A 20,772-nucleotide genomic window follows, 5' to 3' on the forward strand; every position below is an offset into this window, starting at 1 on the left:
TTTTTTTTGAATTTTACAGAAGAAGAAGAATGTTCCTTTAACATAATTCGTATTCTCGAATATGACACTGTACAATCTGTAAAGCCAACATACAATCTGTACAGTGTCACAGGACACAAATAACATCAATTTTTGAAAGGTTATTCTGTATTATTCAAGGATGAAAACAAGATTTTTCTCTTCTGGGTTTAAATCATTAAACAGGAAGAAGGCTAGTTTTGCTAGTTTTAGCAATTCTATTATCTGCCTAATTTTAAAACATTGGAAAAGGTCTCCTTGCAAGCAATGTGCATTAATGATCTATTGATGCTAAGTTTCTTCTCTCCCACAGGGTTCTCTGCCAGGGTTCTCTGTTGACGTGCCTTCAATAAAGTGCAACCATGACCTCTCCGGATGCTGAGATGGCTGCCTTCGGGGAGGCAGCTCCTTACCTCCGAAAATCAGAGAAGGAGAGAATTGAGGCCCAGAACAGGCCTTTTGATGCCAAGACATCTGTCTTTGTAGTGCATCCTAAGGAATCCTTTGTGAAAGGGTCAATCCAGAGCAAAGAATCAGGGAAGGTCACTGTCAAGACTGAAGCTGGAGAGGTGGGTAAAAACCAAGGCTTAAAAACTGTGTGTAGATCACAGTCTCAGCTCTCAGCTGACATCATACATTCTTTCTTCATCTGACAGACCCTGACCGTGAAGGAAGATCAGGTCTTTTCCATGAACCCTCCCAAGTATGATAAAGTCGAAGACATGGCCATGATGACCCACCTCCATGAACCCGCTGTGCTGTACAACCTCAAAGAGCGTTATGCAGCCTGGATGATCTACGTAAGTACCAGCAGCAGTCTTCCTTTGGGCGGCTAGGAGGAACTGCTCTGCCAGGCTAAGTGGAAGCCAACGTGCTGTCTCCCTTCCTCACAGACCTACTCGGGACTCTTCTGTGTCACTGTCAACCCCTACAAGTGGCTGCCGGTGTACAACCCGGAGGTGGTGTTGGCCTACCGAGGCAAGAAGCGCCAGGAGGCCCCTCCACACATCTTCTCCATCTCTGATAATGCCTATCAGTTCATGCTAACTGGTGAGTGGCTTGGTTTTCTTTAAAATTTTTTGGCTGTGAACACTTGTAGAGGAGAAAAAAAGTCTTTTCACTGCAAAATAGTTCAGGTTAATGGTGTTGGGAGGGTGGATGTCCTCTCATCATTGGAAAAATTTTCTTTACTGGACACCATCATGGAGATTATGTTTCTAACCATCAATGTTAGAATTTACTGTCCAAGATATTTGGGAGGATATGGTTTAACGCTGAATACATTGTCAGATTTTCCTTCAAAAGAATTCAGATAAACTTTTAAAGTTTTGGTTTTTTTCTTAGTTGGGAGGATTGTTCTTTGAATGATTTGCTTTGCAGGACTGAAAGTCACTAGGGTGGAGTTCTGTAAATTAGATTGGGTAAGGCGATTCAACATTGAAGCTTCCTCCCTTTTTATCCCATTAATACTTCCTCCCTCCCTTCCTTCTCAGAAACAATTTCTTCTTTTCCATTCATTAATATAAATGGAAGCAATAAGAAAGAAGGGTAGTGGAAACTTTTCCAGCATTGTCTAAATCTCCAGACTTTCAAGAAAGTGTAGATTAGTCAGAAAAATATTAAACAGAGAGGTATATTTTAATTTGTTAAAATAAATCTTGTTCCCCCCTCCCTTCCCAATTACTGTGTTTAATTCTGTAGCATTCATAGTGGTAAGAAGGTTAATTGGAAGATAATATGTAGAAAATGGAACAATAATAAATTGATGTTTAGTTAGTGTGTCTTATTATGGAAGTTTTTAGGTAGGTCATCATACATTTACTCCTGCTGGCACCTTCAAGAGATGTGCAGGACATTGGTGAACACCAATCCAGACTTGTCCACTGGGAGTTAGTTGCCTAATAGCTTAGTTTCTTCAGACTGCATGCAGATTATTGGAAAACACCATCCTAGAGGCATAGAAGAGATGTAAATCATCCAGCAAAAAGCACTTGCTTTGAAAGCCAGTCCAGCTACACAGCCTACTAAGGAAGGTTATTAAACACACATAGACTTTCTTCAAAACGTACCTCTGGCTAGTTAACTGTGAAAACACAGGAAGGCATGCAAAATTAAAGGTTTGAGAACAACCTGCAGCACACATAAAAACTTGTGCTTATTTCTTTTTCAAATACATAAGGAGTGGAAGGGCTTAAACTGAGTCTGTAGAGTCTGTACTGACACAGTCAAAATTTAAAAAGGCAACTTGGAAAATATAAGGTCATATCAGAACAACTAAATGAGATTTTCATTTGTTTACCTTAAAGCAGTGTGGCAAGTATTCATTTCTGGAAGTCCTCCTTATAATGGGATTCATCAGAGGAACTTCTTCTAACCGAAGTGTCCCTAAAAAAAAAACCAATAAAGTAAACATGAGCAAATTGCCAGGATAGAATTCAATCAGGCATTCCAGTGGAACTCTACAGATCAAAAATTCTCACTGAAAATTGCCTGGAAAATGGCAAGTGCTACACTAACTTGTAAAAAGAGTTGTAAGGGAGTTTTAAGGAACAGAATACCAGTTAGCTTGATTTTTGTAAAAGGCAAACTGCCAGCAATTTCTAAACAAGGCAATTACTGGGCATGTGAATACATGTGACTTACCAAGAAAAAAAAGATGCATTTTTTTAAAATGGGAAGTCTTGCATTACAAAACTACTGATTTTTTTTTAACAAAGGAGAACTGGTCAAGGTAATCTATCTGAATTCAGCAAAGATCTTCAGTACAGTTGATAAAGCAGCTATTCTTAGCATAATTTTTTATGCTTACATTTGCTACCAGCTATAGAATTAAGAGGATTCAAAAAGAACTGGTTAAGAAAAAGGAAGACATGATAAAAATTTTTTTTTTTCAGTTTTCATAGTGCAAAGATTTTATCAATGAAGTCATACTAGGATGCATTCTGGGACTTCTGCTGTTCAACATTTTTTTAAATGATTTGGAAATGATAATGCTTTCTGATGTGACAGAGTCTCTCAGGCCAGTAAAGTTGAAGTCTAACAGTGAAGAATTTCAGAGGGACTTCATGACATTAAATTATCAAATTATTATTCAGTGAAGTGGCAACAAAGTTTGGTCAACAAGAATGTAAAATAATGGACATCATAGGAGAAAAACCCAGAAGATGGGCTCATTGCTGACAACTACTGCTTATGTTATAGATATCCTTTAATAGAGCTTCAAAAATTTTGGCTCAGTGATCAGAAATCTACAATATAACAAGTTAGAAGTTTGCAATCACTGAGAAAGAAGTAGAGACCAAAACAGAAAACATCATTATATCATGATGCTTACCCAAGGAATATCTGCACCTTGTGTACCGTATGCATTTCTGCCCTTCCTTTTTCAAAAAAGAATATAGTAGAAATGGAACAGGTCAAGACAAAGATGAAAAGGTTTCCTAAAGGTATGGCAGGACATCTGCAGATAACTCTAGATAAATGATTCGTGCTACTTTATAAAATTATGCATGGCATGGAGAAGATGAATAGACAAGAAAAGAGTAAACAAGAAACCAAGCTCAGCATCAACCACATTTTTTTTCTTCACACAGTAAGTGGTTCAAAAATGGAGCAGACTGGATGATAAAAGTTGAAGCAATGCAAAAAGAACTGAGCATGGGTTAAAACACCAACCAGACAAAATTCTGGAAAGCAAACTCAGCCCAAGCTCTTACACATAAAACCATCAAATATAGCTTTACAAGTACCAAAATTTCAATATTTTGGAGTATGGGAGAGTATTCTGGTAAAAGGTTACTACATGCTTATGCTGTTTTTGTGATTTTCTTTAGGTAACACTCAATTGGCCGCTGACAGAAAAACTGTCTAGGGGGGCCTATGGACTGATCAGGAGTGGTTGTTCCTATGTTACAAAGTTTATGAGAAGCACCAGCTCCAGTTCACTTCACCTTACAGAGAGTTCAATTAATCAGCAACTCTACAAAAATACTCCTTAGTTAGAATCCTTTTCATAAAGAAAATGAGCAGCTTTACATGAAGAGAATATCCAGAAAAAGAAGCACGTATGCTACACCTGACATCCACATCAGTGTTGACATGTCGGCTTCCCAGGGACACCTGGGAACTTTAAAGTATTCAAAAGGAATTAGAGGTGAAGACACACAGATTAAGAAAGGAATTAGCTGCCTACTGCTAGTGCATCTTCTAAAAGCCCCAGGAATATTTTCATCCAGGATATTCATGATACGTATTAATAAACTGCCTCTTTCACAGATCGCGAGAACCAGTCAATCCTGATCACGTATGTACCCTCCCTACTCAGGTCCCTGTGGGGCTGTCGGGTGCCAGGGGACCTCCTGCCTGACCACACGCTCTCTGCCTCTCTCTGTGGTTTGACAGCGGAGAATCCGGTGCAGGGAAGACTGTGAACACAAAGCGTGTCATCCAGTACTTTGCAACAATTGCAGCGAGTGGGGAGAAGAAGAAGGAAGAGCAGCAGTCAGGCAAAATGCAGGTGAGTCAGGAAGAACAGACTGAAGGTTCGATGTGCAATTGCCATGTCAGCTAAACGCTGTAACTGAATAATTATCATCCTGTAGGGAATGCTTGAGGATGAAATCATTAATTAATAGATAGTAGTTTGAATCAATGATTTTCTCTGCTCCTGACAAGAGTTTTGGAAAGGATAACCTGCCATAATTATTGTCCTGCAGGGAACGCTTGAGGATCAAATCATCAGCGCCAACCCACTGCTGGAGGCCTTTGGAAACGCCAAGACTGTGAGGAACGACAACTCCTCACGCTTTGTAAGTTGTTGCTTTGGACAAAATCTCTCCCTCTCATTATAAGAAAAGTGATGGCCCTAGCAGTATTCCACGTAAAGGAGACATCAAAAGAACCCATCCAGGCTGAAATGCTGCTGCTTCTCCTTAACAGGGCAAATTCATCAGAATCCACTTTGGGGCCACGGGCAAACTGGCTTCTGCTGACATTGAAACCTGTAAGAGACTCTCCTGACCTCATCCCATTCCTTCCTAAATTCTCACCTCCTTGTGCGTTCCTGTGCCTCACTCTTTCTACCTTCCTTGCCAGATCTGCTGGAGAAGTCCAGAGTCACTTTCCAGCTCAAGGCAGAAAGAAGTTACCACATATTTTATCAGATCACCTCCAACAAGAAGCCGGAGCTGATTGGTAGGAAGGATCATTGTGACTTTTTGAGGAAGACTGCTGAGCAACAGTTCCCGCTATTACCCGGCTGGCTAAACTAAGCCTGTGCCTTGCCTCTTCCTGCTTTCAGACATGCTCCTCATTACCACCAACCCTTTTGATTTCCACTATGTGAGTCAAGGTGAGGTCACTGTTCCCAGTATTGATGACCAGGAGGAGCTCATGGCTACAGATGTAAGTAACACAGCAAAAAGGTACCTACTGTACATGTCTCAAAGGTGACCTACTAAGGACACGTATTTTACTTCATTGTTTTGACTGCAGAGTGCCATTGACATCCTGGGCTTCACTGCTGATGAAAAGACTGCCATCTACAAGCTGACAGGGGCTGTCATGCACTACGGGAACTTGAAGTTCAAACAGAAGCAACGAGAGGAGCAGGCAGAGCCCGATGGCACAGAAGGTATCAGCACAGTCAGCAACTGACTTGTTCAAAGAACTTCTCTGTTTGCAGAGGTGATATGTTGGCCTCCAAGCACAGGCCTTTGTTGGCCTGAGTCACCACATAAAACACCGAGGAAAAACATCTTTGTTCATTGCCTATCTAACTGCAGAGGTGCTTCCCTGATCATGGGGAATACCATTACTTTATCCAATGGATACTCCCCAAACACACACAGCCTGAGAGAGGGAACTTCAACCTCAACGCAGGCTACCTCTCTCTCTGTAAAACCTTCAGCCACTAAGTCACCATGATGTGCAATCATATTTTTAGTGAAATAAATCCTGCATTCTTTGCTATGCAGGAATCAGCTTTCCACAGAAAAAGAATGTGCTGCATGCATGCCTCACGTATTGCCAGAGGGTTTTTGCGGTTCTTCTAGGACCTTCCAGATTCAAGCTATTCCTATCCAAGCCATACCTGCTCTTGCTTTCAAAGGGGGCCATCATTAGCTTCCAGAATTTACATTCCTTCCCAGACGTTCTGTATGAGACCAGTCCAATGCTTTTCCATTTCTAGAACAGGAACAGCAGAGTTTTTCACACTGACCAAATTCTAGCCATTGTCCAAAGATAAATGCTTCTCTCTCTCTCTCTCTCTCCTGCTCTTTAGTGGCTGACAAGGCTGCCTACCTGATGGGCCTGAACTCAGCTGAATTGCTCAAAGCCCTGTGTTACCCCCGAGTCAAGGTTGGGAACGAATTCGTGACCAAAGGTCAAACTGTAGAACAGGTAAATAGGAGATAGTTTGAAAGTACTTTTTCAGTACTTGAGCATTCTTTTTTGACCCTAGGAGGTAACTCCGGTCCTTTCTTCTCTGCTTTAGGTGAACAATGCAGTTGGTGCCCTGGCAAAAGCTGTCTATGAGAAGATGTTCTTGTGGATGGTTATTCGCATCAACCAACAGCTGGACACCAAGCAACCCAGACAGTACTTCATTGGTGTCCTGGACATTGCTGGCTTTGAGATCTTTGATGTAAGGAGCAAGGATTTAGCACCATTGTCAAGGGAGGGCCAGGGAGGGGTCATGAGGACTCAGAAACACCCTTCTTTTTAAGAAGATTCAGAAGTTTATCCTCCTTACCTGCAGTTTCTAGAAACCCCTCCCTCCTCTCTGTCACAGTAACACCCTCAAATGGCTTTACTAACCACAACCACTTTGATTCTAGCCTTGTCAACAGGTAGAAGAAAGCTCTGCTTTCCGGCTAATGGTCTCAGAGACCCTTGAGCTTGCAAAAGTCTTAGGCTTTGCCAACAAAGAGACAGCTCGAGGACTAAGGCTCACACAGATGTGGGCCAAAGGTGTGGATGCTCTTGGAAGAGCCAAGGAAAGGGTAGTGCTATGGGAAAGTTCACGATGCTGCAGCTAAGGTTACTGAAGGATTTGCTTCTGAGTAGCACAGTAAAAAAGAAATGCTACTTTTAGCTTGATTTCAAAAGTAATAACAATAAAATCTTTCAAGAACAGCAAATTTTGCAATAGAAGCCCTGCTAAGGAAACACATGCTGTTACAGTAGGGTTAGGAGTGGTGTTTCAGCTGGGGAACTTCAACAGCATTAGGCGAATGCTAGCAAAAACCTGTGGTGTTTGCCACACCTTGAGAACCTGTGCACCTCTCCTTGCTTTGGACAGTTCAACAGCTTTGAGCAGCTGTGCATCAACTTCACCAACGAGAAACTGCAACAGTTCTTCAACCACCACATGTTCGTGCTGGAGCAGGAAGAGTACAAGAAGGAAGGGATTGAATGGGAGTTCATTGACTTTGGGATGGACCTGGCGGCTTGCATCGAGCTCATTGAGAAGGTACCTTTTCCATACAAGTGTACGATGTATTCTGGAATTCTCGGATGTTTCTGGGCCAGATTCATCTCAGGAAGAACTCAGGGCCAGGCATTCAGTGTCAGTTAAATGAAATATTTTGCACTGAGATTTATTTTAGTCTGGGGAAGAGAAATTAGGAAATGCAAATCTGTGTCTTCAGTCCTGCATTACCTGCTCTTCAAGCCTGGAAAAGGTAGCCTCGACTCCCACCAACAGACTTCTTCAAAACCAGCTGGAGTCAGTCTCCTTTCCTTTTCCCCCTGAAGACTCAATCAGAACTCCACACACAAATTTGGGAAATAAATATCATCTCACCTGATTTCCCAAAACAACTGGGCCTCTTGTAGCTATTTTCCCCATTATTTTTTCCTTAACCACTTCTCCCTCTAATTCTGCTCCCAATTCTAACCTGAGCCAGACAGACGTTCTTACCAGTTCTGTGAAGGCAGTCTGCAGGAAGGTAAGGACAGGCAGAAATAAGCTCCCTGGCTGAGAACAGCTCCTGACAAACTTAGGCCCTTATCCAGGCTGAGATGCTACCAGCAACACACTGGTACCTTTGATGTTCATAGCACATGCTTCACATCATTATCATCTTTCTCTGTCACTACTTGTGGTACCTTCCAGCCCATGGGCATCTTCTCCATCCTGGAAGAGGAGTGCATGTTCCCCAAGGCAACTGACACCTCTTTCAAGAACAAGCTCTATGACCAGCATCTGGGCAAGTCCAGCAACTTCCAGAAGCCCAAGCCTGCCAAAGGCAAGGCTGAGGCCCACTTCTCCCTCGTGCACTATGCTGGCACGGTGGACTACAACATCACTGGCTGGCTTGAGAAGAACAAGGACCCCCTGAACGAAACTGTCATTGGGTTGTACCAGAAATCATCCGTGAAGACACTGGCTTTACTCTTTGCCAACTATGGTGGAGCAGATGCAGGTCAGCTCTGTGAAAATTGTACTTTCAATGTGGGAAAATGTTGACAGGAAGTCAAACAGAAAGACCTAAATGTTTAAAAATTGTTTTTTTCTCTGTAGTTCAATGTTCAACATCACTATTTTAACTTTGTTTTCCCCTTCTTTCGATTACAGAGGGTGGTGGCAAGAAGGGTGGCAAGAAGAAGGGTTCTTCTTTCCAGACTGTCTCAGCTCTTTTCCGGGTACGTAGTGGTTTCCTTATTTCTTCTCTTTTTCCTTGAAGAAAGGGAATTTGAAATGTGAAAAGGGATGTTGCAACTCTTGAAGTCCTATAGCAAGAGCATGAAGAAGATGATGTACTATAGGTAAATTTTCTTTCCATTTAAATGAGGGACTAGTTTCTTCTCTTTTTCAATGTGGAACGATATTGTCTCATTAAAATATCAAAATGAAAAGTCCTTCAAATCGCTGAGGATGTTGTTATTCAGATCTTTTTTCCGTACAGCTCTACTTTTTAAGCTAAATATGACATTGAAATAGGTCAATTCCTTTCAGCTATTGCACAGAGTTCAGAATGTTTTACCAAATAGAGTTTTTGGACTTCTGAATCTTTTCAATACTGCTACCAGGCACAATTCATCAGTAATGGGGCAGTTCTGAAAAACAGAGAGGCTGGCTTTAAGATTATCACACATAAAAGCCTAACCAGTATATTGATTCAGGAGGGCAAGCAGAGGGAATTGTTCATGACTTTCAAAGCCATGCCTCTCAGGCTATCAAATGCGCTGTATCCCGTTTTTGTAAATAATAAATTATGATGACACAGTAACCAAATTCTGTTTCTTTTTCATAGTAACGTTCCATAGCAAAAGATGGATGAAAGCATAAGCTTTTGTACATTAACATGGAAATTTTGGAATTTAGTTTAAATCTGACAAATTAAGTCCTTTCCATGGATGAAATACATGCAGGTGCAGGGATGCACATCTTTAATTTGTTGATCTAAACTTTACCTTGTAATCTCACAGGAGAATTTAAACAAGCTGATGACAAATCTACGCAGCACTCACCCCCATTTTGTACGATGCATCATCCCAAATGAGACAAAAACACCTGGTAAGGGGATCCAATAGGAGGAAAACTCAAGGCACAGCAGCTCTTCTCCTGAGTATCAAAGAACGGGGTAGTCACTACTGCTGTTTCTTAGGTGCCATGGAGCATGAGCTGGTGCTGCATCAGCTGCGGTGTAACGGTGTGCTGGAAGGGATCAGAATTTGCAGGAAAGGATTCCCCAGCAGAGTCCTGTATGCTGACTTCAAACAAAGGTAAGAGTGCTCCACCTTTCTCCCCATTCTCTTCCTGTTCCACTCCTTCAATGTCCTAAATTACTTAAGTAGCATATTTACTACACAGTTTAGTGTATACACAAATCACATTACAGAAGTCTACTATGTGAAAACAATGAGATAACAAAATTTTTCTTCACACATCCACTTCACATTTGAACAACAATACATGTTTCCACCCAATGTCCCAAAAATGCCACTGAACTGTCTCTAGGGAGGTCTGTCCCTATCAACGATGGAGTCAGCTGTTGCTGAAAATGACCACCTGTTGCTGAGAACAGATTGAGTATCCTAACATAAATATTTTAACAAGGAATGGATTTGTAATATAAAAATGCTTCACTACCATTTCATTATGGTATGACATGGCTGATGATCAGGATTCCCAGAGTCCATCTGAGTTAACAGTATGAAACCTTCATTACACCCTCTTGAAAGAATGGACTGTCCCTAATACATGATATTACTCAGTCAGGCAGTCAGCTGTTGCTGAGAAGACTGTGGGGTTCAGTCACAGTGGTGGTCTCAGTAATGTGAATTTCTTCATGTCCTGTTTTCTTCTACAGATACAGAGTGCTTAATGCAAGTGCTATTCCAGAAGGTCAGTTCATGGATAGCAAGAAGGCTTCAGAGAAGCTTCTTGGGTCCATTGATGTGGACCACACCCAGTACAGATTTGGTCACACCAAGGTAGAAACAAGTCCCGTGTTCAAAAACTATGTGCCTCTGTTATGTACTACCTGAGACTGATGTGCCACAATGTTCCATTTCTTAAGGTGTTCTTCAAAGCTGGGCTGATAGGTCTGCTGGAGGAGATGAGAGATGAGAAACTAGCAGAGATTATGACCATGACACAGGCCAGGGCCAGGGGCTTCCTGATGAGAGTGGAGTATCGGAGAATGGTGGAGAGGAGGTAGACATTTCTCACCCATGTATCTTGTTCTCATGGTACTTGGCTAACTGAGTCTAAATTCACCATCCACAAAGTATGCAATAGCCATGTGAATTTCATTTCAGGGACTCAATCTTCTGTATCCAGTACAATGTTCGTGCATTCATGAATGTCAAGCACTGGCCATGGATGAAGCTGTTCTTCAAGATCAAGCCCTTGCTGAAGAGTGCAGAATCTGAGAAGGAGATGGCCAACATGAAACAAGAGTTTGAGAAAACCAAGGAAGAGCTTGCAAAGTCTGAGGCAAAGAGGAAAGAGCTGGAGGAGAAAATGGTGACCTTACTGCAGGAGAAAAATGACCTGCAGCTCCAAGTGCAGGCGGTGAGCATTACCATTCATTTGTCCCTGGGAAAAGAATGATATACAGTCAGAATGCTTCTTGTCCTACGCAGAGACTCAGAGGAAGCTGACTAACATGCAGTAGAAAACAGTCGAAATCACACGCTCCAATGCTGAGTAACCAGGCACTGGCAGGGGCATGGTGAGTCTCATGGCAGCCCCACCTGAGACTCAGCATTCCTGCTACCTGAGGAAAGAGCCATGTAACACTAGCCAACATGTAATCCACAACAGCGAGCTCTGAACTGGAAGGGAAGTATCTCCATCTACGCAGCTTTCAGAGCAATGGATCTGTCTAATAGAGTCAAGGCAAACCTGGGAAGGCCCCATTTTCCTACTTACAGCTACACTGGAAGGCCTTGATTACTTCCCGAAACACAGATACTTCCCGTTCAAAGTCCATTAGGAAAAGGCAGTTTCTTCACACCAAACAGAACACCACTTGCTCCACTAAATTATTCTCACAAAGCCTCTTCTCCCCAAACATGACGAGGTTCGTGAGGAGTCCATTAAAAAGAAGCAGCTGTTGAGTACTGTTTCTGTCAGCTACCCTCTCTGTGAGGCATTTTTAAGAGACACAAAACAATTGGAATCACTGTTGATTCCAGATGACAAGGTTTCCCAGTAGACACCGGGCAAGATCTTGCAGTTGCGGGAGTGGAAGACCAGGTTTGGCTCCCATTTTAACAGATGCCTCCTCAGTGACAGAAAAGACAGAGAGGAGAAACTTCAAACCATTACAACCCACAAAAATCTGTGTCTCCCCACCAGGAAGCGGACAGCTTGGCTGATGCTGAGGAAAGATGTGACCAGCTCATCAAAACCAAAATCCAGCTGGAAGCCAAAATTAAGGAGGTGACTGAAAGGGCTGAGGATGAGGAGGAAATCAATGCTGAGCTGACAGCCAAGAAGAGAAAACTGGAGGATGAATGTTCAGAGCTGAAGAAAGATATTGATGACCTCGAGTTAACATTGGCCAAAGTGGAGAAGGAGAAGCATGCCACTGAAAACAAGGTACACACACAGGGAGGCACGTAAAGGGTGAAGGGACAGATGCCTCCCACATCAGCCTGGTACCCTCAGAACGAAGCTAGGTTTGGAGCATACCAGGAGCATAAGAGCAGGGCAGCTAGGCAGCCCCCAGAAAAACCAAGCTCCTGGCTAAGGACTGCAAGGTGAAAAGGTCACTGCATTAGCAGTCAAGTCTTCTACACAGGCTTTTGGCACTTTTTTACAATCAACAGGTGAAAAACCTCACAGAGGAGATGTCAGCCCTGGATGAGACCATTGCCAAGCTGACAAAAGAGAAGAAAGCCCTCCAAGAGGCCCATCAGCAGACACTGGATGACCTGCAGGTAGAAGAGGACAAGGTCAATACTCTGACCAAAGCTAAGACCAAGCTGGAGCAGCAAGTGGACGATGTAAGCACACAGGCATAGAGCAAGAATAAGTCCAGGTACGGAGTTCGAACTGGCTGGCAGCGCACTGATGGTCTTGTTCTTTGTAGCTGGAAGGGTCCCTGGAGCAAGAGAAGAAACTGCGCATGGACCTTGAGAGAGCTAAGAGGAAACTCGAAGGAGACCTGAAGCTGGCCCATGACAGCATAATGGATCTGGAAAATGATAAGCAGCAGCTGGATGAGAAACTGAAGAAGTAAGTGTGGCTGTGGGGCACCTGAGTGCTGGGCTGGTGCACTTGTCTTCTTCCTTTGAGCTCTAACACGGTTTGCTTTGCCCAAAGGAAAGACTTTGAAATCAGCCAGATCCAGAGCAAAATCGAGGATGAGCAAGCCCTGGGCATGCAACTACAGAAGAAGATCAAGGAGCTGCAGGCAAGTCTCTGTTCCTTCTCTTCTGCCCTTCAGAAAGACATCAGGTAGGAGGAGGGCACGGGTGTGAAGGGTCCCTAATGTTCCCCAGGCTCGCATTGAGGAACTGGAGGAGGAAATTGAGGCAGAGCGAACTTCTCGGGCAAAAGCAGAGAAGCATCGGGCTGACCTCTCGCGGGAGCTAGAGGAGATCAGCGAGCGCCTGGAAGAAGCAGGAGGGGCTACCGCAGCTCAGATTGAGATGAACAAGAAGCGTGAGGCAGAGTTTCAGAAGATGCGTCGCGACCTCGAAGAGGCCACGCTGCAGCACGAAGCCACAGCTGCTGCCCTGCGGAAGAAGCACGCGGACAGCACAGCTGAGCTTGGGGAGCAGATCGACAACCTGCAACGAGTGAAGCAGAAGCTGGAGAAGGAGAAGAGTGAGCTGAAGATGGAGATTGACGACTTGGCCAGTAACATGGAGTCTGTCTCCAAAGCCAAGGTATAGAATTGCAGTAGAACATTCTCACAGGGCCAAGGTATGGCACAATAGGCTACATCTCCCAGCCACATTCTCATAAAAAAGTCCCTGCTGCGATGATAAGGCAGAGTCCAGGTGTTCATTTCCTTTCCTTCCTTGCATCTGCTATGTAGGCAAATCTGGAGAAGATGTGCCGCACTCTGGAAGATCAGCTGAGTGAGATTAAAACTAAGGAGGAGCAGGATCAGCGCATGATCAATGACCTCAATACTCAAAGAGCTCGTCTGCAGACAGAATCAGGTGAGACATCCTCATTCCTGAGGTGCAAGGGGAGGAGCTGCACGCTATGCCAATACCACGCAGTATCTCAGAGCTACTGGTCATAGGGTTTTACAGGAACAAATATCATTAATAGTCTGGTTCCTTTTCTTCACCGTACCTTTCCCAGGTGAATATTCACGCCAGGTGGAGGAGAAGGATGCTCTGATTTCTCAGCTTTCGAGAGGCAAGCAAGGCTTTACCCAACAAATTGAGGAACTCAAGAGACATTTAGAGGAAGAAACAAAGGTGAGGATATTTAGTATAAAATTATTTTTTCTGGGGATAAAACCGTTCTTTCAACACATCCTGATCTCCAGAACACATTGATGAAGGCTTCACCAGCCTTCAGCGTTGCAGTTGCCTACTGAGAGTTTCATTCTAATTCCGCTGTCGGTTTCACTGTCAAGAGGCATCTCAAGTCAAGTATTCAGGTTACCAGCCCCAGTGTCCCCACAGGCCAAGAACGCCCTGGCCCACGCCTTGCAGTCTGCTCGCCACGACTGTGACTTGCTCCGGGAGCAATATGAGGAGGAGCAGGAAGCCAAGGGGGAGCTGCAGCGTGCCCTGTCCAAGGCCAACAGCGAAGTGGCCCAGTGGAGAACCAAATATGAGACGGATGCTATTCAGCGCACGGAAGAGCTGGAGGAGGCCAAGTATGTGGCAAGCGGGATGTCGAATGGCTGGAGAAGACGGAGACTGTCAAGGGAAATTGGAAACTGGAGTCTCTGAGAGTGGAATAGGACAGGGGTGGGACGAAGGCAGGGATATACTGTCTTTGTGGTGAAGGGGAGAGAGGGAGGGAGAGGAAAAGGGTGCTGTGGAAGAAGTGTAGATTGGAAGGACAAACATAGCCTTTAGGGCTAGAAAGGCTAAGACAGGCCGAATACTCAGTAGGTGCTAAGACACGGAAGTGATAGACCCTTCAGGCTGCATGCAATCTTGGAACAGAACAAACACTGTGAAAAGCGCTAGGCTCAAAGCCCCCAAAGCGGCCAACTGCCCTCTTGTGAACAGTACAACATTGGCTCCTCTCTAAGCGCTAACCTGGAGCTGTGCTTATCTCCTCCCAGGAAGAAGCTGGCACAGCGCCTGCAGGATGCAGAGGAACACGTTGAAGCCGTCAATGCCAAATGTGCCTCCCTGGAAAAGACAAAGCAGAGGCTGCAGAACGAAGTGGAGGACCTGATGATTGACGTGGAGCGATCGAATGCTGCATGCGCAGCTCTGGATAAGAAGCAGAGGAACTTTGACAAGGTCTTTTAGGCTCCAGACCTGGGGCTCCTGGGCAGAGCATCCCCTCCTCATTACCACATCCATACTCACGCCCCGTTTCTCTTCAGATCCTGGCAGAGTGGAAGCAGAAGTATGAGGAAACGCAGGCTGAGCTGGAAGCCTCCCAGAAGGAGGCTCGCTCTCTCAGCACGGAGCTGTTTAAGATGAAGAATGCCTATGAGGAGTCCTTGGACCACCTGGAAACGCTGAAGCGTGAGAACAAGAACTTGCAGCGTAAGTCCCTGGCCCTCTGCTCCTGGCAGGGCTTTCTCACTATGCACCACTATCGACCGCCCCACATGGGTCTGTGCCTGCAGGTCTGCAAAGCTGCCTTTTACGTTGGTGTGGCAGGGCCCTTCCCATTCTGCTCTGTGCCTGACCATGCCCTTGGTCTTTGTTCCCACAGAGGAGATTTCTGACCTCACGGAGCAGATTGCTGAGGGAGGAAAGGCGATTCATGAGCTGGAGAAAGTCAAGAAGCAGATTGAGCAGGAGAAATCTGAACTCCAAGCCTCCCTGGAGGAAGCTGAGGTACACACAGTGCTAATGCATGGTGTCCAGACTGAAAGTATGGGAACAGTTTTCTGCAGAAACAGCAGGAAAGCAAACTTAGATTTCATGAAGAAGGACTACATCAGAGGAGATTACTCTAGAAAGGAAGCAGTAGTTTAAGTCACTGTTCCTGCTGACTTGTCCAGGCCTCCCTGGAACACGAAGAGAGCAAGATCCTGCGCCTCCAGCTTGAGCTCAACCAGGTGAAGTCTGAGATTGACAGGAAGATAGCAGAGAAAGATGAGGAGATCGACCAGATGAAGAGAAACCACCTCAGAATTGTGGAGTCGATGCAGAGCACCCTGGACGCTGAGATCAGGAGCAGGAATGAAGCCCTGCGGCTGAAGAAGAAGATGGAGGGAGACCTGAATGAAATGGAGATCCAGCTGAGCCATGCCAACCGCGTGGCTGCAGAGGCACAAAAGAACCTGAGGAACACACAGGCAGTGCTCAAGGTGCGTTCAGCAAAGCTACAGAAAGAGAAATGACATCCCTGACATTTTTGGCACCCAAGCTCACACTGCTGCCTTGCAACTTCTCTTGCCTCTTTTACAGGATACCCAGCTGCACTTGGACGATGCTCTCAGGACACAGGAGGACCTGAAGGAGCAGGTGGCCATGGTGGAGCGCAGAGCAAACCTGCTGCAGGCTGAAGTTGAAGAACTAAGGGCAGCCCTGGAGCAGACGGAGCGGTCGAGGAAAGTGGCTGAGCAGGAGCTTCTGGATGCCACTGAACGTGTGCAGCTCCTCCATACCCAGGTCAGGCGCTCTGCTGGAAATTAATCCTGTCAAGAAGGGATAACACAGAATGCGATTGCTATGCATCTTGTAAGTGATTACTATGCAAACACTTGAACAGCCATGCTGTGATAGGGCCAATCTAGCCAGCCACCCATGTCTGGTTTCCTGCTATGGCTCTAAAGAGGACTCTTGCATTAAAGACTTTCATAAACAATACTCACACTTTAGCTCTTGTCTGGAGGCATTAGGTCTAACAGTAAAAATCATGTCTTTCCGGTTGCACAGAACACCAGCTTGATCAACACCAAGAAGAAGCTGGAAACAGACATCATGCAAATTCAGGGTGAGATGGAGGAGACGCTCCAGGAAGCCCGCAATGCTGAAGAGAAGGCCAAGAAGGCCATCACAGATGTGAGTTGGGGGCTCCTTTCATTACTCCTGGTGGGTGCATTCTCTCCTAAACTGTCTGCAACCCCAAAATGGCTTTGACCCTTTGCTCTCATCAGGCAGCCATGATGGCAGAAGAGCTGAAGAAGGAACAGGACACCAGCGCCCACCTGGAGAGGATGAAGAAGAACCTGGACCAGACGGTGAAGGACCTGCAGCACCGTCTGGATGAGGCTGAGCAGTTGGCACTGAAGGGAGGCAAGAAGCAAATCCAGAAGCTGGAGGCCAGAGTGCGTAGGGCTGATACTTGTGCATGAGTGAGCGTGTCCCTTGGAGAGATACCAGGGAAGCTCCAAAGATGGGCTTCTCATTGCAGGTGCGGGAGCTGGAAGGGGAGGTTGATGCTGAGCAGAAGCGCAGCGCTGAAGCCGTGAAGGGTGTGCGCAAGTACGAGAGGAGGGTGAAGGAGCTGACCTACCAGGTAAGGCAGGAGGCCGCTGCGGGCTGACAGAGTTTTCTCAAAGCCAGTGAAATTTTGCACACACCATCCTCAAGGGCAATTGTAAACCTGACGTGGTGGGAAACCAATAATTAATTCTCTTTGCTGCTTACCAACCACTCTAGTCCGAGGAAGACCGGAAGAATATTCTCAGGCTCCAGGACCTGGTGGACAAGCTGCAAATGAAGGTGAAATCCTACAAGAGACAAGCTGAGGAGGCTGTAAGTATTGCTTGGAGAATGGGCAAGAGCCACCTTCCATTGGGGCAGCACGCTCCTTGAGCAGCTGTCGGGGATGAACTGAGGGAAGGTCTGCAGCCTGTTTTATACAGGAGGTGAGACTAAAGAAACTCGGGGGCCACATCCACTGACTGAGAAGTTCATGAATCTCACTAATCTACAGCAGAAGGCTTCAGGGTCTTTCTCAACCTAATAAGTTACACTGATAGCTGGGCAGCAAGTAGTGGGAGACTAAGTACACCAATGACAAATCCAAGTGACAAAATAGCTCCTCAAGTGTGACACAGTACCACTGAGGCTTGTCACAGGGGGGTCCTGGATAAGGGAGGATGAGGAGGTCTGTGTGAGGCTTATGTGTAAGCAGTGGTGGGTGGGGGATGGAGGTTTGTGCCTTCCCCCAGGGAAGAGCCACAGCCCCGCAAGGCCGAGGCGCAGGAGGAGTGAAACCCCTGCCCTGGGCTCCTCACCACCCTCTCCCCACACAGGAGGAGCTGTCCAATGTCAACCTCTCCAAGTTCCGCAAGATCCAGCATGAGCTGGAGGAAGCCGAGGAGCGGGCTGACATTGCAGAGTCGCAGGTCAACAAGCTCCGAGTCAAAAGCCGGGAGTTTCACGGCAAGAAGATAGAAGAGGAAGAGTGAGGATGTCATGAGGCAGCAAAGTGACCTGAGGGCTGCACAAAATGTGAACCTCCTGGTCAGTTTCTTCTGCAATGAGTCTTTGTAACCATGTCGATGTCTAGGGAATAAAGACCGTAGAATCCTTTGCATACAGACCATGAACACCAGTTTTCATTTGTTTGTCTTTTTACTGGTTAGGTCTATATCATCATTAGCTTTTGGGCGCAGCTTTGACTTCTAACTTTTGTGTACCTGTGTCACGGTACAGCTTTTTGTCACCTAGTTCCTGACTACTTATCCCTTCTTTCTTGCTTAGTATCTGTGCCACGAATAAAAATGTAACTTCACATGAGGAGAAATCAAGGACAATCATTCCTGCCAATGACTGCTGCCACTGCGTCCTTCCTACTGTTCTGTCCCATACAACATCTTATGTTATATTTACCCATACATACTCCACTATGTTTGTTTCATGAATTTCATTAGATAGGGGGACCATGTAGAGCATCTCCTCCCCTTGGGCTAAAACTGGAGAAGGCTGGTGACAGTTCCGTGACGATTTCTTTAATTCCTGTAAATCAGAGCAGTGTCCACAAAAGCTGACTCTCTGGCACGCTACCCTCTGAAGCGGTACCCTGCCTGGGGGAAACGTTCTTTCCGGATGAGACAGCCCAGCTGTTCAACGTGGTGCTTTCCTTAGTGGCATTAGAAACTCAAGGCCTCAACCAGGAGCTTCTCCCCCTAGCCTATGGCAAGAGAGGTCAGAGCAGACAGTGAGCAGAGAAGACGCAGCTGCAGTAGCCCATCGGCGGAAGGGAAAGACAGCGGTGTTCAGTAGTAGCTGGCATTTCCAGTCTAGCCTACTGATTTTCCATTCAGTGTGCAGAAAAAGTAACAAGGAAGCTGGGCAGACAAATGGCACCTTGATTTTGGCCAGAGCAGAGCTCCACAGGAACTGACACTGAAGACTTGAGAGCAGGGGTAAAAAGCCATCATGTTCAGTCTCAATCACTACCTGTTGGGGCAGAGCTCAAAGGGCTGGAGCTCACTGTCACAGCCACGGCTTCTGAACTCCCAATGAGCACTGGACCAAGCCAGCACACGTAACACCTCCTGGAAAAGAACTGGTATGGGCGACGGAGGACAGGTAGCTTGTGTCCTTCCAAAGGGCGTATTCCATAAAACTCAAGTCAGCCTTATACGTGAATCAACGCAGAAACCTTTGAAAGGTTTTTTGAAATGGGCATGCGGACAGGCAGATCCAGCTGATCTAATTGACTGGGATTTCCAGAACCTTTCAGCAAGGTATCTCAACAAAGGCTTTTAGAGAAGTGCTGAAGCATGGGCTAAGGTGGAAGCTTCTCACTCAGATAAATAATCCTCAAAGACACAGAATGAAGGAAAAAAGCTATTTGTGCTGGGGCGTGTGTTGTTCAAGCTATTGATAAAGCAAGCTGAAGAGGTGTTCAACAGGAAGAAACATCATGTTTCCCAGTGAAAGAACGCTATGCCAGGCAGTAAGGACAATGACTGATACCTAAGAAACACAGAAGGCTTTCATGACACTGAGCACACAGTGCCATTAAATAGCATACAAAGTTCAGTGCTGTCAAAACCACAAAACTATCTGCGTGGGGAAACATAATGCAGTGTCACATATAAAAAGATGGACTCTGAGCTGACAATAACCCATCAGGAGCAAGGTCTTCCACATGTGCTGCATATCGGTGTGAAAATACCCACTCATTTCTCAGCAGTGGTAGTGAAAGAGAAAATAAGAAGAGACAAACTGAATTTGCAAGGAGTTCTGATTCCAAAGGCAATCAAGTTGATCAGACGCATGGAGGGGCTTCCATAGGAGGACCAATTAAACAAACTCAGAGACTTAAGAGAGGAAAGGAGAGAGAACTGAGTGGGCATACAAGACAGAATTATAAAATCAGCACAGTGTGGAGAGGCTTGACAGGGATCAATCTTCTAACTGGCTCTGGCATGAAAAGAAACAGGAGAGTGCAGAAGGTGGAAGGCGGATGGCCATGTGCGTGCGTGTGCGTGTGTGCGTGTGTGTGTGTGTAAATCGAATGAAACTACCTGAAGGCAAGGTATTCAAAACCACAAAGATGTGTGGGTACTTCACAAAGTATGCAGTTAAGCTGTGGAACTCCTTGTCACTGCAAGCGGAAGGCTTGCATGGAGTCAAAAGAAACTTGGTCATGTTCATGGAGAAGAAATCTGCCGGAATTTACCAGCTGCACAGAAACCCTATCCACGGTGCAAAGGCTCAGAGCTGTATAGAAAGACAGAAGTTCACAGAGCACTTGAGGGTTACAGCATGCTTGGTTTCTCTTTTCTTACAAGCCTACCTACTGCCAGCAGAGCACAAATCCATTTGGGGGATGGGAGGGCATCCTCTGCTCCAAGTTTGTTTTGGGGTGGAAGATGAGGCTGCCAGTCAGGGGCAGAGGGATGAGCATATGGTTTGGGAGGGATACGGAGGCTTCTGGGCTGCTCTCATGAGTTTGCAGTCTATGCTCTCCATAACTTGCTCTCTGGGTGCCTCATGCCTGGTTTAGGTCTTGCCTAAAAGGAAAATTAAAAGAAAACTTGACCTCTAGCTATGACTGGGGTTGCCTTGGAGCTGCATTGTCAAGCAGAGAGCAATGCAGGGGAAGCTGACTATCGCCTGCTTGGTCAGGCACGGCATGCAGACCATGGCTGTGCCCAGGCCCGAGGTCAGTGGTCTCCAAAAACTTTGGCTCTCTTCACCTACAAAGCTTTCAAAGGAGAGCCT

General features: G+C 45.6%; 1 protein-coding gene across 1 annotated transcript; it reads left to right on the forward strand.

Moving 5' to 3' along the window:
• Positions 1 to 380: 380 nt before the first annotated feature.
• On the forward strand, positions 381 to 18,002 carry LOC104010548 (myosin heavy chain, skeletal muscle, adult-like). Its single transcript, XM_087751351.1, has 38 exons — positions 381 to 587; positions 675 to 818; positions 912 to 1,068; positions 4,294 to 4,321; positions 4,420 to 4,534; positions 4,734 to 4,826; positions 4,957 to 5,020; positions 5,113 to 5,211; positions 5,318 to 5,421; positions 5,512 to 5,650; positions 6,302 to 6,420; positions 6,515 to 6,664; positions 7,322 to 7,492; positions 8,138 to 8,447; positions 8,600 to 8,667; positions 9,454 to 9,541; positions 9,633 to 9,750; positions 10,338 to 10,461; positions 10,548 to 10,684; positions 10,789 to 11,044; positions 11,834 to 12,076; positions 12,307 to 12,483; positions 12,570 to 12,715; positions 12,803 to 12,893; positions 12,982 to 13,371; positions 13,524 to 13,650; positions 13,799 to 13,917; positions 14,128 to 14,324; positions 14,742 to 14,925; positions 15,012 to 15,177; positions 15,350 to 15,474; positions 15,642 to 15,950; positions 16,051 to 16,254; positions 16,522 to 16,647; positions 16,743 to 16,913; positions 17,000 to 17,104; positions 17,248 to 17,343; positions 17,847 to 18,002. The coding sequence occupies exons 1-38, from the start codon at positions 381 to 383 to the stop codon at positions 18,000 to 18,002; spliced, it is 5,823 nt and encodes a 1,940-aa protein (XP_087607477.1).
• The last annotated feature ends 2,770 nt before the right edge of the window (positions 18,003 to 20,772 follow it).

This window comes from Nipponia nippon, unplaced genomic scaffold, assembly GCF_047370975.1.
Source record: "Nipponia nippon isolate SJK-2023a ecotype South Korea unplaced genomic scaffold, ASM4737097v1 scaffold_14, whole genome shotgun sequence".
In the NCBI taxonomy this organism is placed as follows: Eukaryota; Metazoa; Chordata; class Aves; order Pelecaniformes; family Threskiornithidae; genus Nipponia; species Nipponia nippon.

Bases quoted from the DNA above. Each gene is read 5' to 3' on its own strand.
- LOC104010548 (XM_087751351.1), top strand. From the start codon at position 381: ATGACCTCTCCGGATGCTGAGATGGCTGCCTTCGGGGAGGCAGCTCCT. The intron at 4,322-4,419 runs GTATGTACCCTC...GTGGTTTGACAG, and splicing joins AACCAGTCAATCCTGATCAC to CGGAGAATCCGGTGCAGGGA. The intron at 4,827-4,956 runs GTAAGTTGTTGC...TCTCCTTAACAG, and splicing joins ACGACAACTCCTCACGCTTT to GGCAAATTCATCAGAATCCA.